We start from the raw sequence: 27,345 nt of genomic DNA, 5'->3' as shown, positions 1-27,345 counted from the left end.
AAAATCTTGCACTGAAGAAGAATGCATGGCTTCTGAGCCTTGCTGAGGCATTTCTTCATCAAGATCCTGCAACAAAGAAAAGATGGCACAAAGATTAGACCAAGTGCTCTTCTTGCAACTGTACTGGGCAGTCCTGTGCTTCTGTCTTTAATTTGCATGTGTGTGTGTGTGTGTGTGGGGGGGGGGGGGCTTTCCACTCAAGAAATGTTTTCTTCTGAAAAAAATACTGGCTACAATAATTAACAACTGATTCCTTTGCAATCATCCATCCTCTTCCACTTATCCTTATCAGGATTGTGGGGTAGCAGTTTTGGGGCCTATACCAGCTACCATAGGGCAGTACAACCTGGACAGATCGCCAGTCTAACATGGAAGGACAAGCATTTGCATTCACACCAAAGGGCAGTTTTGAATCACCAGTTAACCTAACCCCATAAGCTACATCTTTGGACTGTGGGAAGAAGCCAGAGTACACAGCCAGAGAGAGCCCATGCATTACAGCAGTAAAAAGTGCCTAAAACAAGTTAAGAAGTTGTATAGTACTATCTATCTTAATGTTCAAGCCTGAGTTTCAAAAAATTTCAACATAGAAACAAAGCACATGCAGTCAGCTCTGCATGCTGTAGGTCAAACTGTCAAGACATACGAGAAGACCCCTCCTAAAACCAGAGTGATGTCACCATGAAGCAAACTTTGACGAAGTCCCCCAATAACAGTGTGGTCCTCCTAAGTCACATTTGGGTGGTTAACACACACACACACACACACACTCAGATGTTATCCAGACTTGCACTTTGAAACAATGAAAAGGACCTACAAGCCACGGTCCATGTAAATCACATCACACCCAGGTGACTGCCAAACACACACACACACGGCATCCATAAAGAATGATGATAGATTAAATTATTAGTTCATTAAGTGGTACACTGGATTATATTTACCCTTTCAGGCTCTGGATGTTTCAGGTCCAGATCATTGTTTGGAAAGCTGTTTGGTTGTGGCTTTAGGCAGCTCACAGTCTTCTGAATCTGGCTGGTCTCAGTCTTCGTGTGTAACAGATAGAGAATGAATATACAGTGCATTTTTGAAGAGGCTTTTGAAACATTAAATAAACTGTATGAGAAAGATAAGTTTCAAGCTATTGTCTTTAAAATATTCACTGTCATGTATAGAGAATTTAAGGCCCTATGATTAAGAGACAAATAGTCAGTGTGATTTCTTTATTTTTTAAGCCATTGCTAAAGGAGTAAAACAATCACCTGTAGCAGCAACGAACTGTCACTAGGGCCCATTTATCTTCAAGGGACAAAATTTAAAATGAATCTAACTAAAGAGGCTACACAGCAAAATCTCCAGTGTTAAATTAACACTAGAGAGTGTCTATATGGGTCCACACAACACTGTTGAGTGTTGAATTAACACTTTTGACAGTGTTATATGTTTAAAAGTAACCTAGTCAGTTTTGAAGATTAACAAAGACTAACACTGAGCAGTGCTGATTTTCTAACACTGGAATATTTCTAACATTTTGAGTTATTTTCCAGTGTTAGAAAATCAGCACTGCTCAGTGTTAGCCATTGTTAATCTTCAAAACTGACTAGGTTACTTTTAAACATATAACACTGTCAAAAGTGTTAATTTAACACTCAACAGTGTTGTATTTAACACTCAGAGGTGTGGACCCTTATAGACACTCTCCAGTGTTAATTTAACACTGGAGATTTTGCTGTGTAGAATCACATTAAACATCAATCACTGTTAAAATTTAGAAACCGAAAGCCATTTTTTATTTCTGCATACCTGCTGATATTTTTTTAGTGCTTTTAGAGGGCTTTGATGTGGCAGCCATCACAATTGCCTGTTTTCCATTAGTACCTACCCCTGTTTTTCCAGTAGGTTATAGTACCATGTAGTTTTTCAGTAACTACTGCACCAAGGTTCCAAGTGATCCAAAGTGATCAGAAAATTTGACATAGACTGAATGCCACCAGGTGGCTGGTCAATGGTGTCACTCGATAAGTTATGAGTGCGCCTCCTTCGTGAAAATCCAAGCCATCATTTTTGAAACTCTGAAATGTTTGAAATAGCGACCAAAATTAACAGCGTGATCCCTGAATTGAACACTAAAGTATAGACTGAGCAGCAGGCATTTTGTCACCTTGACGTCCATGCTTGATGTGGCATTTATATCACTGGATGCTCGGCTGCATTGCTATAGTTACCCCAGGCACAGTAGGTGATACTCAATTTCAGTGAAAAACTAGATGCCCTAAGTCACGTTAAGCCAATTTGAGTAGGTACAAATGTAAAAATGGCTTAGGGTATGCAATTTATCAGTTCCAAAAAGTACAATTGTAGAAATACCTTGCATCTCCAGAGCCAATCCGAGTCACCATAATTATAGTCTATTTCTTCGCCTGGACTTATGTCTCTGCTTGCAAATAAGCATAGATGGGGCTTTCCATTGATATTTAATATTTTCATCTTAGCACTTGGACTGATGTGGTTGTCGTTGACAAGTCTGCCTAATGACCCATCTTCTTGAGATGCATCCACACTGTGGGGTTAGGCAAAAAAGTATTAGCTTAACTAGTTAGTTAGGAAGCTTTTTTTTTCATAAATCAAAAGCAATGTGTCATTTAATCTTAATCAAACTACACTGATATAATACGCACCACCAGAGTTTTCCATCAAACTTGAATTCAAACATGAACACCTTCAGGCTGTCATGATAAACTCTGTGTCTCCGCTCACATTCTTCTTTTGTTATGAGTTTACCTCTGTATTCCAAAAGAAAGTCTCCTTTTTGGAATGGAACAGTCGTGAAAATGCCCCGACCTGAATTGCAGAGGCATACCAAGTGAGTGACAAAAGACAAAGTGACAAACTCCAAATCTAATCCAAACTAAAGACCAACTTACCTTTGAAGGCATTTATGTAGTGGATATCAAGTCCCAGTTTGTCCCTTCCAGCAGAAACATGACAGACTGCATCCTCCCGTGGAGGAATGCGTCTCCTTCGCATGTTCTCCTGTACGATTGGCTGTATTACCAAAGCATATAAAGTATTACGATTATCGTCATCATTGTCATCATCATCAGTAGTAGCAGAACTAGCAGTAGTGTAGTTTACAGCATAAACACAGCTGACTTATTCATAGTGCTAATTTATGCCTTCTTTTAAAATGTTAAAGGCCTAGTACTCAAAATGGCGACATGTGACATTTCTGTAATGGCGACTGCAGAGAGTGATACAAGTACTGAGAAAGCTTAGGCATCAAAACTGTAAGAAGTTTTTTCTTCAGGCATATAAATAAATACACGACTAAATACACTTATACCCTTGCTTTTATTTTAGGGCTGTCAGCAGAATGACAGACATTGGACAAACTGCCCGAAATTAGCTAACAGCGACATCAGGGATTTTGACTCAGACTGCGCTGGTTTAATTGTTAATCGCGTTAGTCGCGATGTCGGCATTAACACGTTTAAGCCACAATAATGCTTTAACACCGAGTAAATCCTAACACGGGTTAGCCCGCTTTATCGCGTTGACGCGGTTAGTCGTCAGCCCTATTTTATTTACTCAATGACAAACGCTGGGGCCGTTTTACTTCTTCAAAGACTCACTAACAGTCCATAAAGCATAAATTAAACCAGTTTAATATAGGCCTGTGCACCTATAATTTCATATAGTATTAAAGTCATGGTGCATTTTACATTAAAAAAGGCTTACCTTTGTGTTTTTAATCCGTCTTCGTATTGCCGTCGACATACACTTGTTAAAGGGCACGCGCGCGAAAGTTGTGGCGCCGTTTCCTGTAGGTACCGCCTATATATATAGCCTACCAATCACAATGACTTCCGGCCGTGTGTATTGAAAATGTGTATTAAATTGCAGTACCTACACACATCCACTCTAACTCGAAACGTCGCTGTGCAATACACTGGAATACACAAAAATCAGGTGAGGGGTATAGGTGGACTTTTAAGAAAATCAGAAAATCTTTTAATTATAGTTTAATAAATGAATTTACACTACAGTTTAAGCAAATACAGGTCAAAAGATAAATAATGACCTCATAAGAAGTAGAAAAAATTATTATTTAGACACTTAAAAATGCATTTACAAGTCATGTTTTAGGGGGACACATGAATACACAGCAAAAAGTCGAAATGTCCCCGGAGCCCAGGTACAGCGCAGGTCAAATGTCAATCCATACCACATAGACGCACTCACACACACACACACACACACACACACACACACACACAGAGACGAGGCCTCCCTTGCGCAAGTGTTTGATCGATCGACTGTCTTGTTTTCTTCATGATGAATAAGTCTCTAGAATTAGCGGGGCTTGTGGAAACACAGACCCAACAGTAATAATATTCAACATTGCTTTCAATACATTTTTCAAAAAAATGTCTCTCTGTGCAAAATGGGTTTAAAAACATGAACAGCTGTGGGATGCTGTTTGTCGGTGATTTGAACAAAGGGAACAAATCGTGGCAGGATCAGCCTGATATTATTTGTATCTCCTGTAACTTTACTGTATAAAGAGCAAACATCTCCAAAATGTCAGGAGTAGTTAGTCATTACAAGTGTTTGTGAACTAAAAATCAACAATGTGGGATATTATTTGTCCGTGATTTGAAGAGCCCAGCGCTGCTCCTGATGAAGGGAAAACCAGTTCTGCAGGGAGACCTACCTCAGCACTTGTGCAGGTGAAGCCAAAGGGCAGATTTGCTTCACCATATTTTCTAGTTTTTGGCTTAGAATGAAGTTGGTTTGGAAACACATTCAGCGATGCTTCATCTCCTGCTTTGCGTTTCTGTGGGCGCCCCGTGATAGCAACGTCAAAGCGTTTTGTCTCTCCCCCTGCAATGGCTCTGCACCCCCTCCCCCCGGGGGCGGGCCCCACACTTTGGGAAGGTCTGGTCTAATTGATCCCAGCTGTGTTTCACTCGTGTTTCCTATTCCCTCATTACTCCTTGTATATTTAAGCCCAGTGTTTTCCTCATCGTACCTTCTCATGTGTATAAGTCTTGCTGCGTTTTTAGTTTCAAGTGTTAGCACCTCATTTCTAGTTTCCTGGTGTTTGAGTTTTCATTTCTCAGTGTTTTTGTTTCTAGTTTCCATTTTTCTAGGTTTGTTTTTGTGAGCTTATGTTTTGTAAAAATTTTCACAGCAATAAAGCTGCTGCCTTAAGTTAATCTTTTGTGTTCGAGTTCTGCATTTGGATCCACCTCCTGCCTGCCTGCCACAGCCCCAGGAATACTAGCAACCACTCTTGTGGAAGCTAATGGGGTTCCTTATAAATAAACAAATAAACATCTGGGTATGCCATTATAAGCGTTCTGAATTAGGCATAAAATCATCTATTTCCCCTCAAAAAATAAAATAAAATGAACTTAGAAATAAATAAAATGAATAAGGATCAGACATAAAATTAACTGTTTTTGCTGTCTGTCCATGTTTAGAAATATGTATTAATTTATCACAGCTGGTTGAATAAAGCTATTCATCGTCATTGTCAGCTAATATAATTTGTTCATTGTCTATTTTTAAGAGATAGGATGCAGTCAACAAACTTTTAAAATAGTGTTATGTAAAAAAAGGAAAAGACTGAGAAGTTTAAATTTTTAAAACTAGCATCTGAAAACGCAACATTTCTGATTAGTGGATGAACTGCTACATTTCCTGAGCTACAGCGACCTCATTAGAGTAATCTTTAGCATCCACTATTCTCAGTCCTTTATGCTTACGCTGACCTTTTCTACTCAAAAAGGCACATTTCAATTTTGTAAAGTAAATTTGGAAATTGTTTTGAACAGAAAATGCAGACCTGAATGAGGTTTGGACAGGTGAAGATCCTGATGCTGGGTTCAGAGAGAGGAGCTGTCAGATTGGATCGTTGTTTTCTGGACGTGATGATGGAGTCCGAGGCGGCGGTCTGGATGCTCGTGTGTGTCAGAGAGAAGCAGACATTTTTATAAGACCCTGGAAAGCCACACCTCTGCTGCGATATTCATCCATATTTACTTTGCAGGAACATCAGAGAGTTTCACCTTTGGAGTCCAGGTGAGGGAGGGCTGATACCTTTGCATGTTGTCTTTGTGTGGATTCTCTTGTCCTCCTCCAACTCTAAAGATGTGCAGGTGCATTGGTGACTCTGAACTGGTTTTAGTGTGGACTAAAAAAGGTTCCTAAAACTCCGAATGCACAAACCATCAGCCATGCTGTGTGCTTTCAGCTGAGGGAATAATCTGTGTGTGTGTGTGTGTGTGTGTGTGTGTGTGTGTGTGTGCATGTTTAAGTAGGTAAATGTGACAGAGTCTCCTACACTAACGGCTGCTGTGGCTCTAATGAAGCTTCTGGGGGTGTCACTTTCAGAAATTTGAATCCTGGGAGAAATTGGACTAAAGTTCTGCAGAATGACTACAAATAATCATTCTGGCCTGTAATGTAATACTACTGCAACTTGTAACACTACAGAGTAGAGTATTTATACAGTGAGAATAATCAGATTACAATAAAGACGGGAATGTAAAAAGAATATGTTACACACTGCGATATGCACAGAGCTCTGTGCTCACAGCACTTTGAGTCTTTTTCACCCTCTTTTTTTAAAATGTTTTATTTTAAAGTTTTATAATTATGACAATCATCCACATATAAAACAAAAAACAACAACAACACAAAAAAACAAACATAATACACACTGGCAATAACATGTTGGCACAGTGAAACCCTCAGATCTGCCCAGTCTGGGGGAGCTCCCCTCCACCTCTTTTCAGGTCCCATGTCATCAGGTTTTTGCTACTGTCCATGCAGCTCTTACAGTCCACCCCTGGTGATATTTCGGAAGGGTATTTCCAGTCTATTTTATGAGCTGTCTTCTGAAAACAGTGGTCACGGCCTTAGCGGCTTTCCTTCTACCAGTGGTTGCGTGAAAATACTTAGCTAAGCTCTGGTTATATAACCCACCACCCCTCATCCCACATTACCACCTTCAACAAACCTCTCCCACTTCTTCCAGTTTTTATAAAATTGGTCCATTTTGAGGTTCAAAAAAGATGTAAGTTTTTCCATTCTATCAATTTCCTCCATTATTCCTATCCAATCTTTCTTTGTTGGGGTCTCTTTCTCCAGCCACCTCCTGATAAGCGCTTTTTTGCCCGCTCTCAACAGGATGTTTATCAGATATTTGTCCCTTAAGGAGACTGTTGATGGGATATCGCCCAGATACACAGGTCAGAAATCCAAATTAAATTTGAGACCAGTCACCAAGTAAATCACCAAGTAAATTGATTCGAACCATTTCACTCCAATATGGTTGGATTATTGGGCATTTCCAAAATATATGAAAATGATCTGCCATGTTTTCCCCACAGTTTCTCCAGCAGTATAAATCTGTCAGTTGACCTTTTTGTTTGTATTTTTTTTTGGGGGTTATAAAAAACCTAATAAAATTTTTCCATGTGAATTCCCTCCAATAACCCAAACTAGTGGTTTCCATCTGTGTCCCACATATATTTAACCAACTGTCCTCTGATATGTTGATTTTAGCCTCGATAAAAAAGTAATCTAACCTGGAGTGTACTTTATGGGGGTATGAGAAAAACGTATAGCCCCTTTCCTTGGGATGTAACTCCCTCCAAACATCTATAATATTTCCTTCTACAAGAAGCTTTTTAACTGTTTTGGTCTCTCGAGTCGTCCTTTTAGTTTTGTTGTTGGAATCTAAGTGGGGCTGTAGTTGTATATTCCAATCGCCACCACAGATAAGGGTTCCCTTGGTGTGTTCCGCGATCAGATTAAATCATTTCTTAATAAATTCCTGATCATTGCCTGGCAGCCTGTAAATATTTAACAGAGTCACTGGTTTATGATCAATTTGACCCACTACCATAAATTATTCGTCCTTTTCTATCCCCTATAGATAAAATTAAAATACATTTATTTTCTTGGAAATCAGTATTGTAACCCCCCTTGCACACTTCTGTCTACATGATGAATAGTATAAGTGTTTGAACCCCAAGCGTTTTAACTGCTCATATTCCGTATTGTTTAAATGGGTCTCCTGCTAAAATACTATATCATGCCTTTCCCTTCTCATTTTCGTTGCTATCTTTTTCCTCTTAATGGGGTTTTGAAGACCGTTAACATTCAATGATATTATCCTATACTCCTGGAATGACATGGTTTCTTCCTAAAGTGCCATCTATGAGATAAACCCTCCCCGCCCCGAGCGATCAGTCCTGAAAAAACCAACCTGTGCCTAACTTCTACATCAGAGTCTTTTTCACCCCCACAGCTGGATGTGTCACTGATTTCAGAGCCGATTCCTGTCTCAAAATGACCCTTGACCTATTGATGGTCCTGAATCAGTTTGTGACTGGCTGAATTAAACATGGAGGTCAAACTGAGTAAAGAGCAAAAGGACACGTCTGCTGAGTGAAGATGGAACAAAGGCCAGTTGTGATAACAGAACATCCTGCTGGTGTATTTTAATAAAATCTACACTCGACAGCTGCAGCTTTGTCTTCATGTTTGAGCAGACAATCATATCTGATCTACAACAACTGCTGTGAGCCTGTGAGTATGACATAAGCGTGTCAGCGAGAGTTTTACTGTTTTACATAAGGATAAGGATAAGCTTTTTTTGTCCATTGCAGTTGCCTGCACCCGAGATGACAGACCTAGATGACCATACATACAATATGCAAACTTACACTGGGGAGACAAGTCAGGCTCAACAAGTGAGTCATCATGAGGAGAAAGGACAAAAAACTCCATAGCACATAAGGAGCACAGACATCATCACACTATACGCGATGGAGGTATGTGGTGTGTGGTGTGTTCTGCGATGGAGCTGCAGGTTTGGTGGTGGTGATGTGTGCGGCTGCCAGCGGGAGAGCTGCAGCTGTTGAATGTACTGTTACAGCAACCGTGCGATTATTGTAAGAATAAATTAAGCCGCAAAGCACGAAAATGCCATCGGGTCTGCCGTGGTGGCGATCCTTTTTTTTTTTTTGAAAAAAGTCTTAAGTGCACGCAAACCAGTAAACAAATTAAAACAAACACTGTTGATAAACTATAATACAAAAATTACAATTAAAATTCTAACCCTAACAAAAACAACTGGTAAAAATATAAATATAATTAATATGTAAAGAACTTAACAACCCCCAAAGTGTCTAAGTCATGTGACGTGACAGCGCAACACCGAAACATAAGAGGAAGAAAGAGGAGGACACAGGAGCGGCGAGGACACAGGAGCGGCGAGGACACAGGAGCGGCGAGTCCAGAGACCTGGCTGTTTCGTCTTTGCCGAAAGCACAGCGTTGTAAACAAGCAAAACTCAAAGTAAAGAATCTGTCTCACCAGGCTAGTATTGATCTGATACCGATGTCGACTTGGTATCGATACTATTGATACTTGGATCGATCCGCCCACCACTAGCTGACGTCACTGCTGTCTAAAAGAATGAAAGACCAAGGTTAATATTACTTTAATTATCCATAAAATCATCACATTCTCTGTAAGATTAAGGTGGACTATTGAACGGCGTACATTTTACAGTAAAGGCTTTAAAACCAAGCTAATGATAAAAGTACAAACATCACTAATGTCACATAACTTTGCCGATATGTGGCCAACAGTAATGTTCTTCGTTATTGAACATTTGCACATAAATAAGTGACATCGTATTCAGTACTTACTTTTGAAAGTTTACTCTTCGGCTGCCCCTCTGCCGTTTTTTGGCAAAATGATCCACACCCACCACGAAAAGGGGACTGGAAAGTTCCAAGTCTAAGATAGCGCCTGAGAATGCTAACGAGGAGAGTGCTACACCCAGCAACGTGCTAATGGATAGCGTCCATAACTACGCAGCTACTACGGTGGCACTCGGGTTAGCCGAAGAAGAAATGGTTGAGTTCCCACGTCTTCCTGTTACCCCTCTTAAATCACCAGCTCCGAAGAAGATGATGTACGAACATAGCAGCTCTGACGCAGTTGATGTAATTTCCAGTTTATCGGCACTAATAAACACCAGGTCTGATAACATAGAGAGCATGGTGAGAGAGAACTCGAACATGGTGAGAGAGAATACGCTCAAGATTGAGGGTCTCAAAAAAAACGATTGATTTTGTGTGCGCGGAAATGAAAGACATGAAGGGGGAAGTTTGCGACTTGGGAAAAAAAAGTAACTAAAGAGGAAGGCCGGGTGGACAACTGCCAACAGAGAATATCTGAGTTGGAAAGATATTCCAGGAGGTGGAATCTCAGATGGAGTCAAGGAGGCTGAGAAAGAAGACGTAAGGGGAAAGGTGATAGAGATGTGCCAGTTTTTATGTTCTTCATTATTAAACATCAGAATCAATCAGAATCAGAATACTTTATTAAATCTCGAAGGAAATGAATTAAAGGAACATGTCACAGTCCTGGGTCGGTGACCCAGTGTTTTGAGTTTTGCATCATTATTGAATTTTGATTTTGTCATAGTTTATCTTTTCTAGTCTTTTGGTTTCAGTCTCTGTGTTCTCTGGTCTGCTGTATTCCCTAGTCCAGTCCGTGTCTGTTATGTTTCCTGTCTTACTTTGAAAGTCTGTGTCCAATGTCAACGTATTGAGTTTCGCTTCCCCTAGGTCTTGCCATGGCAGATTACTCCCAGCTGTGCCCTTCTTCTGTGTCTCATTTCCCTCGTTATCCCTCAGCGTATTTAAGCCCTGTGTTTCTCTTTGTCAGTGTCGCGTCGTCTGTGTTCCACGCCCTATGTCATGTCAGGTTCCAAGTCTCTGTGCAGGTCATGACTCATGTTGCTTATTCTTATGTTTCATAGTTCCTTCATGTTCTGGCACAGTCGTGTTCATAGTCTCACTGTTCTTAGTTTCTTCCCAGTTTAGGTTCCTGTTTAGTTGTTGTCCCTGTTCAGCTCTCGTTTAGTTTAGTTAATTTACTCCAGCCTCAAATAAAGCCTCGCCTTTTGTCTAAAGTAAATTTTTGTCTGCTCATCTGTGTCCGCACCTGGGTCCTCCATGCACTCTCCACACGATCTGCCCCGCTCGCTGTGACAAAACATTTGCACATACAAAAGTGACTTAATATTCCAGACTTTAACGTGTGTTTGAACGAGCTGATGGTTCACTCGTTAAGCTGAAAGAAAGATGCTTCAATCACAGGAGTTACACATGTGTCCACTGCACCATCTGGGAACTCTTCTTGTTTAGCACTCGTAATAACACAAACACTAAATCCTTCTTCTCTTGTGCTGTTTTGTAGCAGTGTATACACCTGAGACTGTCACCTGTCTGTCTGTCCTGCACTCTTCCTCTGTTTCTTTCTCTCTGATTGTAGAATAAAAGTATGAACTTGTATTTATAAGTTGTGTTTGAATCCTGCAGCTCATAGGGATGGGTATCAAAAACCGGTTCTTGTTGAGAACCGGTTCCCACTGTTTCAATTCCTTGGAATTGTTTGCCATTTTTGCAAACAATTTCCTTATTGATTCCAGTCGCCCTGAATGACGTCACCACGTTGCGGAGCATCATTTACCTGGCAGGAAACACGGTGCCTAAGTGGCTGAAACGCTCAAAAGTTTGGTTATACTTTACGAGAACGGATGACAACAGGGCAACTTTATGGGAGGAAAGACTACGAATTTGCAAAAGCATTTGCTCACAAAACACGCGATGACCTTAAATGAATGTCGTGTTTTTAATTCCGCTCCGGACTCGTGAATCTCAACCCAGCAGCAGCGGTAACGTTTGCACGTCCTCTCCCGTTAATGCGGCAGGTAAATAATCAACTAACAGTGCATATTATGTTAGCGCGATCTGCCTTATTACAAAACCTGCCATTACTGTGCATTTAGGTGACCATGATGAGAGAGACAGACAGAGTCTGGCTCAGATGCTGGCAGTTCTCGCTGCAGTCTACCGGTAGCGTCTCCTTTCAGGCCAGGATAGACGAATGTCACCGAGCAGTGACTAAGTTTGTGGTAAAAGGCTTGAACCGATTTGCCACAGCAGATGCTCCCAATTTTCGGTAAGTGAATGTGTTTAATTGTAGGCAGGGACATTACTGGATATTCTAAGTGGTTAAAAGTGGTGGTCGTCTTTCAGCCTTTCTTACCTTGGCCATGTCTCTGAGTATTGCACACCTTGTGCTTTTGGGCACTCCAGTGATGTTGCAGCTCTGAAATATGGCCAAACTGGTGGCAAGTGGCATCTTGGCAGCTGCACGCTTGACTTTTCTCAGTTCATGGGCAGTTATTTTGCGCCTTGGTTTTTCCACACGCTTCTTGCGACCCTGTTGACTATTTTGAATGAAACGCTTGATTGTTCGATGATCATGCTTCAGCAGCTTTGCAATTTTGAGACTGCTGCATCCCTCTGCAAGATATCTCACTATTTTTGACTTTTCTGAGCCTGTCAAGTCCTTTTGACCCATTTTGCCAAAGGAAAGGACGTTGCCTAATAATTATGCACACCTGATATAGGGTGTTGATGTCATTAGACCACACCCCTTCTCATTACAGAGATGCACATCACCTAATATGCTTAATTGGTAGTAGGCTTTCGAGCCTATACAGCTTGGAGTAAGACAACATGCATGAAGAGGATGATGTGGACAAAATACTCATTTGCCTAATAATTCTGCACTCCCTGTATATAGGGCCTTGAGGGTGGGCACGTTAATGGCGTCCAGTGGACGGTCTGTGTACTCAAACCTACCTCTGGCGCCGGTGCCCACCTCTCAATTTTAAATCCATGTAGACATTGAGGGTTCTCGGGAGGGGCCGTGCTAACACCTGCTGCTCTCTGGCAGCAGCACCATGCTCTCCCTTGTTTTAAATGCACTTTAGAACAACACGCAGCAACACTACACATGAGCGGGAGGAGGGAGGTATGGGGTCTTCACACACCCCCGTTCTCTGCTAGCCATTGGGGCGGGGGGGCTGGGAGGAGATGTTGGCTGTCCGATTGGCTTCCCTGCTGCTGCGGAGCCTGGGACGGTCTGCTTGCCTCCACCCCGGGGGGAAGGGTAACATCTCTTGGGTCTGGGTTCTGTTTCCCCCTCTGGGGGTGAGGGTACCTGGACCCGGGGTATATAGTATGTTTGGGGAGTGTGATTGTGTTCACATGTCCATTTATGTCAATCCTTACGTTGGGTGAGTGCTGAGTGTTTGTATATGTGTGCATGAGGGTGGGAATGGATGTTTGTGTCTGTGTGTGCCTGTTTGTCTGTGTCTATATGTCAGGTCGGGTCTTAGACTCCACCTCAGGCCCTCCAAGGCCTATCTCCCCTCACCACACTCCCTGCCAGTGACTTGTTAAGGTTCAAAAATTGAGGAAGGAGAGTACAAACCACCATGGTCCAGAAGATCTTGGTCAAACAATGATTTTAATGAATACACACATGTGGGAAGAACGACTCTGTACGCAGACAGCAATCGATCTTCGACTTAATCAAAGCATACACAGATTTTTATAGCATCAGGGTTTGATTTACTGACGCCCCTTCGTACGTCACCGACAGAATATATACATACGTCAAATCAACCACAATGGCTTTTAACACAGTTTAAAAGAACGTTGTCTTCGTCTCGTCTGGAACACGAGCCCCACATCCTGCCAGACGCTGTTCCTCTTTCCAGAGACAAACATGACCAACTTCTCTTTTTTTTTTTTTTTTTTTTTTTTTTTTTCTTCTTTTTAAATGACATCAGAAACAGCAGTATGCGACATTACGTGATGGCAGAGCTTCAGTTCATCCTTTGTCATTTTTTTTTTTTTTTTTTTTTTTTAATAAATAGGACAGGGGGAATGAATGAGAGAGAGAGGGGGAGAGAAAGAAAGAAAACCAAAGGGGAGAAGAGACGGTGAGAAGGGGGGGGGAAGAGAGACAAAAAAAAAAAAAAAAAAAAAAAAAAAAAAACTCCTGGGTCACCTGTATGGAGAAAAAAAACAAACAAACAAACAAACAAAAACAAACAGAGGAGACAGCAAACAACAAAGAGCAACATAATAATAGAGAAAACAAAGCACCATACCATCACAATAAACTAGCTAGTCATAGATATCAGTATTTACTAAGTAATAAACGATATTGTGCAGCACGCAAGATAGACAGCGCACAGTGTGCTTTGAGGCAGCAGCCAAGAAAGCTTTAGTCCGCGTCTGTGAATACCCATGTGTGCATACCTGTGTGGATCAGCATGCTTGCATTCCAAAGGTTTCTCCATGTAATGATCTGCTAGGGAGTGTGGGGGGGCCACAGCCCCGTCCTCCAGGGTGTGAAGCGGGTATGGAGGAGATCAAAACTCCAGACATCCAGAGGCCCCCAGAACACAAGAGACCAAGGAAGACCAACAGAGGGGCAGCCGCGCCACTGTCCCAGTAAGAGCTGAGGAGAGTCCCAGATGAGGGCTCGCCCAGCAGCCGCGGAGCAGAAGTCAGGGGGAGTTGCAGTGACGCGCCCGTGAGCTCCGCCGGCCCCCAGCTGCGCCTGAGTGACCGAGCCCTAGGCCGAGAGGCCGGGGGCACCCCACCTCCAAAGGGGCCCGAGCGAGCCCCAGGCCCCAGGCCCCGACAAGCGGCCGCCAAGGAGTGAGCCAGTGTGTACCCGGACGCCCACCCCCAGACACAAAGAACCACCAACACACCGACACCTGAGGGAGTCCGCCACCGGCAGGGGAAGTGGTGGTGGGTGGAGATAGGCCTCCAAACCTTGGAGGGCCTGAGGTGTCCCCAGAGAGGTGGCGTCTGATACCCAACCTGACATATAGACACAGACATACAGGCACACACAGACACAAACATCCATTCCCACCCTCATGCTCTCATATGCACTCACTCCACACTCAACCAACGTGGAGACAGACATAAAGAGACGCTGTACACACAATCACACTCCCCAAGCGTACTCTACAAACCGGGTCTAGGTACCCTTGCCCCTGGAGGGGGGAATTGCACCCAGACCCAGGTGGTGTTACCCTTTTCCCTGCGGTGGGGAGAGGCAGACCACCCCGACTCCGCAGCAGCAGGGAGGCCCCACACCCCAGACCGCAGTCGGACGGCCAACTCCTCCTACTAGCCCTCCCGCTCCAGCAGGCCGCAGAGAATGGGGGTGGGAGAAGACTCCAAACCTCCCTCCACCCGCTCATTGTAGTGTTGATGCATATGTGTTCTAAGGTGCAATTAAAACCCAGGAGGGCATGGAGCTACCTGCCAAGGAGCAGCAGGTAAGCGCATAGTCCCTCCTGCTAACCCTCAATGACTAAGTGTATTTAAAATTGAGAGGTGGGCAACGACGTCAGGGGTGAGGTATACACCCTGATGGTGATTTGGACTCCGTGATTGTGCCCACCCCCAAGATCCTATATGTATGTGTAATGAGAGTGTGAATAATGTGAATGTCTAAGTTGTGGGATAAAATTGAGGCAGAGGCAGCCAGAAGGGGACAGGGGGGGGGGGGGTAGCCTCCTCTGCACCCTGGTGACATACCCCCACTCCAAGGCCCTGCATGTGTGGGTGGTTGTGGAGGAGCGGGAAGAGGGAGGCAGCTGGAGATGGGGAGGGAAGGAAGGGAGGGGCAGGTAACCCCTCCCTGGGGCCAGCTCCCCCGCTGACCCCAGTAGGCACTCCCACCCTCCGCGACCCGCCAGGGAAGGGGGGCCCAGGCCCATCAGACCGGGGCCCAGTGCAGTAGCGCCCTCCGGCTCCACAGAGCCCTGGACAGTCCACCCAACCCCACCACAGAGAAAACTGCACCCACCCCACCAACCACACATCTTCCAGACTACATAAGACGGTAAACGCCCAGGCTGAGATCTTCCTCCACCTCTCCTGTATCTCCCCCTCCTGCAGAGAGTTCCTGAGAGAAGAAAGCTCCTGCAAGATGTGACCATCCCCCCCACCAGTTGAAGAGCCCCCCAGGCGGCTCGATGCACTGGCGGCACCCTGCTCCAGGGCCGGGCCCCCATGCACCCACCCGCCCACAACCCCGGCAACACACCAACCAGGACCCGAGCCCCCGAGGCCCGGCCCGGGCCCCAGCCCAGAGACTGAGCGCCCCCAGAACCTCACGCCCATCCCGGACCCACCCAGGGGCAGCCAGGTTGCCAGGTCAGTAACCCGCGTCCGTCAGCACAGACCCTCCCCTAGCCCCGCTGCACGCAGCCGCGAGGAAACAGTCACCTGAGAGCCAACAGAGCCCTCAACCGGACGTGACCGCTACCCCGGGTTGAGCCCCCCAAGGAAGATGCCTCCGGGGAACCCCCCGACGCCCTAAGCCTGTCCCTACCCCCTCACCAATCACAACAGTGAAGGCGGGACCAAACTATGACCCCCCACCCCCACTAGGTGATGGAGCTGATAAAAGGGGCCCAGAGCAATTGATCTGATGTGGTGGCAGAGGCTGTGTCAAGACTAATGTAATCTAATAGATAATTTCTATATTGGTTAGAATTAAGATTATTTTTATTTTTCCAGTTCATGAGGACTGTTTTCTTGGCTATGCATAGGGCAGTGAAGATCATATGGGCTATATTCTTTTCTGAAGTGACATTATCTAAGCTGCCCAACAAACACACTAAGGGGGAGGTTGGAATGTTACATTTCAGACATTTTGATAAGTCTTCACATATCTCGCGCCAAAACTTTTGCACTGGTGGACAGAACCAAAGAGCGTGGATGTAATTGTCTGGTGTATTGCCTTGACAGTGTGAGCAGTTGTTGGAAGATGTAAAGCCCATCTTGAACATCCGATGACCTGTAAAGTGCACTCTATGAAGTATTTTGTATTGTATTAATTGCAGACTGGGATTTTTAATTAATTTAAAAGTTTTTAAGCAAATCTGAGACCAGAAGTTTTGGTCTAGGTTGACTGATAAATCTGCTTCCCACTTTGCAGTAGGAAGGGATATTGATTCATCTAATTTAGAAAGTGTTCTGTATATTTTAGATAATAATTTGGGGGATTTAAGAGTAAGAAAATGTGCCGCACTTAGTGGTGTTTGTAATTCAACTTGACTGAGGTTAAATTTCTTTTTTACTATGGATTTAATTTGTTGATATTCTAAAAACCTTGTCTTGTTGATCCCATATTGTTCAACTAGTCTGTCAAATGGAATAAATTCTGTTCCCTCTAATATATGTTCTAAGTATTTAATTCCTTTACAACTCCATTCTGGGAAATTAATCATATTATTGTTTTGTAATATGTCAGGGTTATTCCAGATAGGTGTACGTTTGCATGGGATTAATGAAGACTCCGTTATTTTTAGAAACTCCCACCATGCTGTTAGAGAAAAGCTGATGTTGATACTTTTAAAGCATTCATGTCTTTTGATGTTTGAGCTGATAAATGGTAGGTCTGAAATCTCTAGATCCTTGCATAGTGCCTGTTCAACATCTAGCCAGGGCTCAACTAAGAAGGTATGTTTTAACCATTCTGAGATGAACTGAAGCCTGTTGGCTAAGAAGTATTGGTGAAAATTAGGCAGATCTAATCCTCCTCTATCCTTGGTTCTTTGTAGCGTTTTTAAGCTAATACGCGGGGGTTTATCTTTCCAAAGGAATTTGGAAATATATGAATCCAGAGATCTGAACCAATCTTGTGATGGTTTGTTAGGGATCATCAAAAATAAGTAATTTATTTTTGGCAAGATCATCATTTTTATAGTGGCGACCCTTCCCATGAGTGATATGGGTAAAGATTTCCATCTAGTCAGATCGCCTTCTACTTTCTTTAGAAGTGGGATGTGGTTTAGTTTAGTTAAGTCTGAAAGCTTAGGAGAGATATTAATACCTAAATATTTAATATTTCCGGATTGCAGTGGGGCAGAGGAAGAATTATGGAAGGAGCAGTTAATGGGGAGAACTGTAGATTTTGGCCAGTTAATTGAATAATCTGAAACTCTTGAAAACCAGTTTATTAAAGTAATTACCTCAGAGAGGTTGGTTTGTGTGTTTTGCAGAAAAAGCAACACATCATCCGCATAGAGACTGATTTTATGTTCTATGTTCTTACATTTTATGCCCTTAATTGTTGTAGCCTGTCTAAATGCTGCTGCTAGAGGTTCGATAAAAATTGCAAAAAGTGAGGGGGAGAGTGGGCATCCCTGTCTGGTGCCCCTCAGGAGACAGAAGCTGGAGGATGTCTGGTCATTTGTTCTGATACGAGCCGTTGGTGAATTGTATAATATTCTTATCCAGTTTATGAAAGAGTTTCCAAAACCAAATTTGTGTAAAGTTGCGAATAAAAATTTCCAATTAACTCTGTCAAATGCTTTTTCTGCATCTAGAGATAATATTATGGCTTCGATGTTTTTATCGTATGAGTAGTCTATTAAATTAAGTAATCTACGAGTGTTTGTTGAGGAGTGCCGACCTTTTATGAAACCAGTTTGGTCAGGATGAATTAAGAGGGGGGTCATTTTCTCTAATCTCTTTGAGAGAGCTTTGCAGATTATTTTAAGGTCTACATTTAAGAGAGAAATTGGACGATAGCTTGAGGGAAATAAAGGGTCTTTGCCTGGTTTTAGCAGGAGACTAATGTTGGCAGAATTCATATTTGGTGGTAGTCTGCCCTTTTCCTCGATTTCCTGCAACATGCTGTGGAATACTGGTGCCAAAATTGTCCAGAATTCTTTGTAGAATTCTGCAGGGAAGCCGTCTGGACCTGGAGCCTTATTATTGGGCATACTTATCAGGGCTTCCTGGAGTTCACTTGGCGTCAGTGGCGAATCCAATTCCATTGCTTGACTGTCTAGTAATTTTGGAAGAGTTACGTTGTCAAGAAACAGATCAATTTCATTTTTAGATGGGTTTATTTGTGGTGAGTATAAAGTTTCATAGAAATCCCTAAAAATGTTGTTTATTCTTCCAGGATCATATATTGTGTTCCCCGATAAATCTTTAGCAGCACATATAGTTGTTTTTTCTTTATTTATTTTTAGCTGGTTAGCTAGAAATCGACCTGATTTGTTACTGTGTTCAAAATTCTGCAAGCGAAGTCTTTGTATAAGGAATTGTGTTTTTTTATTAATAGTTTCATTTAATTCTAGTTTTGTTTTGCATATTTTGTTCAATGTTTCCTGATCTTGGTGGGACGCGTAGGCTTCTTCTAGTGATTTGATGTTTTTTTCTAATTCCTGAATATTTTTGTTTTCTTCTTTCTTTTTGTGTGATGAGAAAGAAATTATTTTACCTCTCATCACAGCTTTCCCTGCTTCCCATAGAACAGAAGCAGATATTCCGGGAGTGTCATTAAAGTCTAAATATGAAGTCCATTCCTTTTTAAAGTATTTAATAAAGTCTTCATCTTTAAGTAGTGATATATTAAATCTCCAGTTTTTACTTGGCGTAGTATTATTCTTGTGCATTAGTGTTAAAGATACAGGAGCATGATCGCTGACAGCTATAGGATGAATCTCAGTGTCTGAAATGTCACACAGCAGTGAGCTGCTGACCAAAAAATAATCCAGACGAGAGTAAGAGTGATGAACATGCGAGAAAAAAGTATATTCCTTACTGGTGGGGTGAAGAGAGCGCCATGCATCGCAAAGACCAAAGTCGTTCATATACTGTTTGATTATATTTGTGGACTGCCAATTACGCTGAGTTCCTGTTGTGTTGAGCCTATCCATTTCTTCATTTAGTCCAAGGTTGAGGTCACCGCCAAGAATGAGTGTGCAATCAAGGTGTTCAGAGAGTGCACTAAAAAAACCGTGGAAGAATGAGGGTTCATCAACATTTGGACCATATATACTAACAATACATAGTTTTTTGTTCAATATTGATAGTTTAATAATTAGAAATCTACCCTCTGGATCTATAACTGTATCGAGTACTGTAAAATTAACATTTTTATGTATTAAAATTGCTACTCCCCGTTGTCTAGAATTATAACCGGCTGCAAACACGTTAGGAAACTCAGGTGTTTTAAGTTCATTTAAACCTGTGACAGGTTTGTGAGTTTCTTGTAATAAAACAACATCTGCCTGTAGTTTTTTAAGCTGGTTAAATATTTTTAACCTCTTTCCTCTGGTGCCAGCTCCATTTACATTCCATGTGACAAACCTCAGCATGCCCTTAATTGTGCGTGTATGTTTAATGATGTACGCTGGGTGTTTCGTTTAGACAGGTGGAGAGAATATGGAAACATCCCTTGTTTGTAAATAGAAAGAGAAAAAGAAGTGTGGTGAGAGACTCCATAAGTCTGACTATGTGTGTGAATATTCACTAATATGAACAAGCGTGGCTTGCTTATGTGTCCTGCAAGTCTGTGCGTGCTGTTAGGCTGTTGTGAATGTGCTGCCGTTGAGCTGATGTGTTTGCGTGATCGTGTTGTGAAAATATGGAGAAATAGAGGGTGTTGTTTGTAGGTGAGTGGGGAAGTAGGTGACCACAGCAGTGAAAGACAAGAGAAAGAAAGAAACCACATGAACTGTGAGCAACAACAAAAAAAAAAGAAACGAAACGGAAACATTCCAATTAAAGCAATGACGGAGGGTGACGGTGTTATATCTGCTATGACATCCTACTGATATTACTAGGTTAAACACATTTTAAAGGAGAAAGTGTGAATGAATAAGAAAAGAGTGTAGCGGGTTCTTATCTGGAGTGCAGTCAGTATAACCACGGTGTGGTGCCGGGGTCGCGGTACAGCTGTCCGTCCACGTAGAGCCGGTCCACAGCGATGACAGCACGGGAGCCTTTCTGGATAAAGCTACGTCGAACTGGGAACAGGACCTTGCGTCGTTCCAGGATCTCTTTGGGGAACTGGTCGTTCACGCTGAAGTCCGTTCCTTTCAGCTCTCTGCCGCGACTCTTCACCTGTTCCTTCTGTTTGAATTGACTGAATTTGGCCACAATAGGCCGTGGTCTCCCGGTCCGCGACCGCGCGCCCCCCAAGCGATGTACTCTATCGAAGTCGATGTTCTTTACGGTGTCCTCCGGCAGCTTCAGGTGGATTTTAATGAAGCTTTTCACCGTTGCCTCTGCGTCCTCTCCGGCAGTTTCTGGAATACCAGAAAACACAAGATTATCTCTCATGCTACGGGCTTGTAGATCGATAACGGACTCTTTTATTTTTTTATTTTCAATGTTTAGCTGGGTCACGTTATCGGTGAGAGATTTAACCGACTCCCGTAGCGTGGCATTTTCAGCGGCAAGCGTTTCCACCTGCCGCTGGCTGAATTCCAGGGATTCTCTCAGAGATTTAAATTCCCGGTGTAAAATCTCCACCAGGGACAGCCTCGCATCGAAACTGGACAATCGCTTGTCGATTGACTCCAGGATTTCTGCGATGTCTTTGCCGGCAGGCGATGTTGTACCGGGGGAGTCTGCCTGGCGACTTCTCTTCGATGACGGCGTCTCGATTTTGGCCGGGGAAGATGCACTCTGGGCCTTATGCATTACTAAATCTTGAAAACAGCGGTCGATGTAATCTTGGAGAGCGTCTAAACTCTCCCCGTTGTCCTCCAGGGTGTTAGAGATGATAAAACAGATGTTGTTAGTTATATGACAATTGATTAGTATATTTGGTAATACTGAAGCTTGGAAAACCTTTGTTAAACTCTATGCTACCATTTGCTTTTTCTCCGCCAAAATCTCCGGCGTCTGACGTCACCTACAACATCACTTCCGTCACTTCATGACCAACTTCTCACCTATAAATGAGTCTAACTAATGTGTGTGTGTGTGTGGGTGTATGTCACGACCTCACTCAGCCTCTATGTCACCTCTCACTTACTGTCTTGTCCTTAAATGCTCTTTCTCAATCCACCTGTTGCACTTCTGACCTTTCACCAGAACAGAGGCTCATCCTAACTGAGACTATGTATATGTCATCTACTAAATAAATGTTTTAATCAAGAGCCTCTACTAAGAGCTTAGTTAAAGAATATAAAAGTATAACAGACAATTTAAATAACCTAGACTTTCAAATAACCTCGTCTAGCCTGCTTCTCAGAATACTTAGACTCTGCTTTCGCTTCTGCAAACTCTCTGCAAACTCTCTGCAACTTCCTGTCAGCCTGCTGCACTTAGTCTTTCTAAAAGACACACACTGTTTAAACCTCTGAATACAATATCAATGCTGCAAATTCTATTATTAATGCAATGGTAATGATGATGATTATTTAACAATAGCAGTAAAATAATTTCCCTGCTCCACAGACTGATGCCCTCAGGGGTCGGTGCATTGGTGGTTCTTGGTGTCCGGGGCTGGGCACTCAGGTATGTACCGGCTCACTCCCGGTGGCTACTTGGCGGGGCCTGGCGCCTGTTGCTCGGTCAGGCCTCCTCCAGGGTGCGGGGGGCCCTCAGGCCTCCGGCCTCTGGGCCTGCGGCTCGGTTCACTCTGGCACAGCTGGCTGCCGGCAGAGCCGGCGGGCACGCCGGTGCAGCCCCCTCTAGCTACTGCTCGGTGGCTACTGGGTGACCCCTCGTCTGGGGATCCTCAGCCCTTCCCATGAGGGTGGCACGGATGCCCCTCCGGTGGTCCTCCTTGGGATCTCGCACTCTGGGGCCTCTGGATGTCTGGGGCCTTGATCTCCTCCATGCCTGCTTCATGCCCTGGGGGACGGGGCTATGGCTCGCTACATCCTGCTGCAGACCATTACATGTGGAAACCATTTGAATACAAGCGCGCTGATCCACACAGGTATGCACACGGGTGTTCACTGCTCGTAGACTTAAATTACACCTTTCTTGGCTGCTACTTCAAAGCACATTGTGCGCTGTTTGTCCTGCACAACAACATTGAATATTTAGTATTTACTGCTGTCTACACTTAGCTAGATTAATGCGATGGTATGTTGCTTTGGTCTTTTTTGCTTGTTTTCTATTCTTTCTGTCACGGACCCAGTTCCAGGGATTCGGGGTCCGTGAGCAGTCTGGACTACTATTGTAGTTATTATCATTATTATTGTGGTTATTGTTATTATGGTTGTGTCTGCTGTCCTGTTTTCCGTGTTGGTGTACTGTCAGGTGTTTATGGGTGTGTGAGGGTGCGGTCGTGGCAGGCACTTTTAGGCCTGGTGGGTGTGGCCCTGCCAGCTGACCGGTCCCACCCAGGAATCCACACACACCTGGCGCCGATCAAGCCTCGTCAGAGGAGCTTCAAAACAGTGTGGCTGAGAGCTCCTCGACGCTGGATCGTTGAGTGACTTCCCGTCAGTCTTAGTTTATTGTGCAAGGTTAGTGCAAGTCTGCCGTTAGGTTTTGTACTCACGGCTGCCTTTTGGTATGTGTGTTTCCTCAGGAGGAATTGTGGCAACCAGGAGGCAGCACACGGACAGTACACAGGGAACAGAGACAGAGCACGGAGCACGGGATAAAGGAGAAGACACGGAACGGGAGTTGGGATCGCACGGGGAATTTATTGTTGTTTGGATTGTCACCACTGTAAATAAACGCACTGCCTTCAGCGCCAAGTCCTGCATTTTGGGTCCTCATTTCTCACATCCCCACGGTCTGCCAGCCAGACCGTGACACTTTCTCTCTCAACAGGTGATCCAGGAGATTCCCCCCCCCCCCCCTTTCTCACTGTCCCTCTCCCCTTCTGTTTTTCTTTTCCTTCCTCTTTCTTTCTCCCTTTCCTATCCCTCACTCATGTCTGTCCCGTCTGTAACATCTGAAAATAAAATAAAATATATAATAAAAACAAAGGTCAATCAAATGGACCAATACGGCAATGCCACGATGATCCATTTGGAAAAGTAAATCCATTGGGTATCCTTGTTGGTCTTCAGACAACAATTCTGACGGCTAAAGAACCAAATGGTACAGGCAAAAAAAAGTCGACATCTCATGTGATATTTTATTTGAGTTTTCGTCTTTAAGATCTGTCAATTATCTGCTGTAAAACAAAGTGCGTTATGATAAATAACATGACAACAACAACTTTTTAGACAGAAGGAAACCTGCTCTTCAGCTCCTGAATAATTCGGGCTTTGAATTTGAAATGTGGAAGTAAAGTTTCTGCTCTCATGTTGGCTCTGTTTTGTGTTTTGCAGAAACGGATCAGAAGTTTCTGGCACCACATCGCAGCTCCTTCCACGGAGACGAGCATAAGATCTAACAATGGTGATGATGATCCTGATGAATGCCACAAGCCGACATGTGTCGGTGGAGCAGTGAAGTTTTCTAAATCATTCAAATGTTCCTTGAGCTCCAACTTTCTATTCCCTTATTGCTTCAGGACTGTGTGTTGATTTCACTGACAGCTTATTTATTAATAAGTAATTATTTATATTATTGTTGAAAACAACTCCAAGAGCTAAGTTTAGTTTTATAGAAAAGAGCAGTCTCTGTGTCAGGTGAACATCTACAAGTATACTAACAAATTAAACCTTCATCTGAAGATGACAGTCAGCAATGCAGCCTGATTTAAAAACATTAATAGGGAAATAAAATAATGAATGAGTGACTGATGCTGCCTGAACTTGTAATGTGACTCTTTCCTTACTTGTTTAAAATGTCTGAATGATTAGTCATTACTGCTTTTCTTGAAATCTCAACACAAAAGAAACGCCTGCGACCTTTGAGAGAGATTGAACATTGTGTTTTTGAGTGACAGCAGATTACTGCTTTTTGGCGAGTGATTGAAACTCCACGTGCCGCCATGACCACCCTGTTTCCCTGAACGTATATATACGTATGTATAATAATAAGTGTTCAATGCTTGTACACAGTGTGGGGTTTTCTAATATTGTCACTAATAAAAGATGAATAGAATTTAAGATGTTTTAAATAAAGTGGAACTGCTGCCAACCTTTGAATCTAGTGGGTCTTTCAGTGTGTTCTCCCTGTGTCTCTGTGGACCGTAGCACCAAAGTCCAAAAACAGACATGTTAGGTTAATCTGTGATTATTAACTGGTTGTAGGTGTGAATGTGTGTTAGTCCTGCATCAGACTTGTGACCTTTAGGATATGTTGAAATGTAAAACACCTGAAGCACCTCCTGGTACTAACTGCATTCCACTAAACTGTCATCATCTGTCACACCCACGCAGAGGTAATGAATGCTTCTGTGTGTCTGTAAAAATTTCCATTCTCACGACTGTTGCTGTCAGTCAACTCTTTGGGTTTATTAAATAGTTAAAGAGCAGAATAAGTTTTAGAACAACGACACTGCAATGTTGTTTTCCAACATGTACTGAACTTACTGCTCAATTATTTTTCTCTTGCACTTTGACAAACAGCTCAGTCAGTGAAGCATCAGCACGCTGTGCTGGAATTAACTCTTGCTGGGAATCTGATAAATGTTAAGAACAAGAAAATCTGGTTCAACCTGACACTCTTCTGCTTGAGTTACAGGCCCTGCATCCCTTTTAGCTGAAGCCCTTGTAACAGCACAAGCTGCAAATTCAGAAAAAAACCTGTTGACCTGTTGATATAACCCATGAGACTCATTCAGAACTTAATTTAACAGGCAGAGAACTATCAGCCCAGACTCCATTTCCAGCCAAATCATTCCCCAAAATCACATGTACGCCCTCAAGTGGCAAAGCAGGATGAACACCAATGCAGATATGATCATCCACATAAGAGTCCTGGCCATCTTACAATGCTGTGATTGCAGCCATTCCCCAACTCTCTGTGAATGGTACTCGTGGCTATTGATCAGTGGTTTGATCTATTTTCCCATTTTTGGACATGGATTTTTTAGTTCCTTTGTCATTATATGTGTGTGTTTCTCAACACAAACTATACATGTTTTTGTAGGGATTCTGTTAGGTTCATACTCGCTTTATGCCTGCGGCTCAGGTGGAAGAACAAAAGCTTGTACTTCTTGATATTTCTGTTGTAAGCTGACAGTTGATGGTGTTGAACAAACACTGCTGCAATGACGTCAAACTGAAACAATGCTGCAGTAGTAGCTCTCATTAGAAAAAAAAGCCTCTTCATAGTGTGTGAGATTAAAAAGATTTAAAAAGAAAAGTTTGTTTTGACAGCTGAACTTTTTAATGTTTTTAAAAAACATTTAGGAAAAAGCAGCAGGTAATAAACTGGACTCACGGAGACTGACAAAATCCAAAAATATAAACAGACAAATATTTCATATTTTAGGGCAATCAACCCTCAGACCCAGGAGATGTTTCCCTTTGCTCTTGGGTGACGACAAGCAGACCTGCAGTAGCAGGAAGGCCCAGAATCCCAGATCCTGACCAGACGGCCAACTCCTCCAACGGGTCTGCTGCTCCAGATGGTGAACAGAGAAAAGGGCTTTGAATTAATTAATTCTTCGATCTTAAATATGATCAACCTATCTCTAATGATCGGCTATGTACCACAGGCCTTCAAGCTGGCTGTAGTTAAACCTTTACTCAAAAAGCCATCTCTAGACCCAGCAGTCTTAGCTAATTATAGGCCAATCTCCAACCTTCCTTTCATATCAAAAATCCTTGAAAGAGTAGTTGTCAAACAGCTAACAGTAGGCACCCCCACAAAAGTACCTATTCCTAACCTAATACACTTTAGTGCAACCAGTTCACTTCAGTAAAAGCAGCAGTGGGAATTACTGGCGCAAAAATGCTAACCAAGTGTTTCTCTTTATAAACAGCCAGCCATTGTAAAAACTAAAATGTTCATGTTGTCTTCCAAACAGTTTCACTAACACTGGATGGACAGGAAGTGTTTGCGATGTCTTCTCCGGCGCTGATAATTGGCGTCTGTCTTGTGTCGGTGACGTAAAAGACAGATTTAATGCGACATGACCGTTCAAACAGCAGTCGCTTTCTGAAACATTGGATATTCAGGACCACATACGAAAGTAACCCAGATCGGATTTGAAAATATCGGATTTGTGCCGTTCACACTGTCATGACATGATAGGTCGCATTGGGCCAGAAGAGTTGGATTTGATGCGGATTTCACCTGCAGTGTGAATGTAACCTTAGAGTACTAATCAGGTGGAACCAGATACGGCACACATGATCATTTTTCACGACACAAAAAAGATGCTTTGAACAATTTTGAAGAATTGTCCTTACAGGTGATGCTCAAAAAAATAGAATATCAAAAGGTGAAACTAATATATGATATAGACTCGTTATTTGCAAAGCCAGATATTTAAAGCCTTTATTTGTTATAATTTTGATGACTATGGCTTACAACTTATGAAAAGCTGTAAGCCAGTAAGAGCAGATTTTGCATGTCATTTGGAAACCAAAGTGCAAAGTGCAGAGTCTGCAGGAAGAATGGAGAGGCACACAATCCAATATGCTTGAAGTCCAGTGTGAAGTTTACACAGTCTGTGTTGAGTCATCTGCTGGTGTTGGTCTACTGTGCTCTATTAAGTCCAGAGTCAACACACTTAGAG

General features: G+C 42.9%; 1 protein-coding gene across 1 annotated transcript; it reads right to left on the bottom strand.

The window, feature by feature from the left end:
- Positions 1-667: 667 nt before the first annotated feature.
- On the bottom strand, positions 668-4,264 carry LOC143415715 (histone-lysine N-methyltransferase set-1-like). Its single transcript, XM_076881108.1, has 5 exons — positions 3,739-4,264; positions 2,925-3,045; positions 2,679-2,841; positions 2,368-2,560; positions 668-1,046 (listed from the first exon to the last, which is right to left on the bottom strand). Exons 1-5 carry the CDS (start codon positions 3,775-3,777, stop codon positions 918-920), a joined length of 645 nt encoding a protein of 214 aa, XP_076737223.1. The 5' UTR covers positions 3,778-4,264; the 3' UTR covers positions 668-917.
- Between the last annotated feature and the right edge of the window lie 23,081 nt (positions 4,265-27,345).

This window comes from Maylandia zebra, unplaced genomic scaffold (assembly GCF_041146795.1).
Source record: "Maylandia zebra isolate NMK-2024a unplaced genomic scaffold, Mzebra_GT3a scaffold02, whole genome shotgun sequence".
Taxonomy (NCBI): Eukaryota; Metazoa; Chordata; class Actinopteri; order Cichliformes; family Cichlidae; genus Maylandia; species Maylandia zebra.
This window is presented reverse-complemented; position numbering and strand designations above follow the sequence as displayed.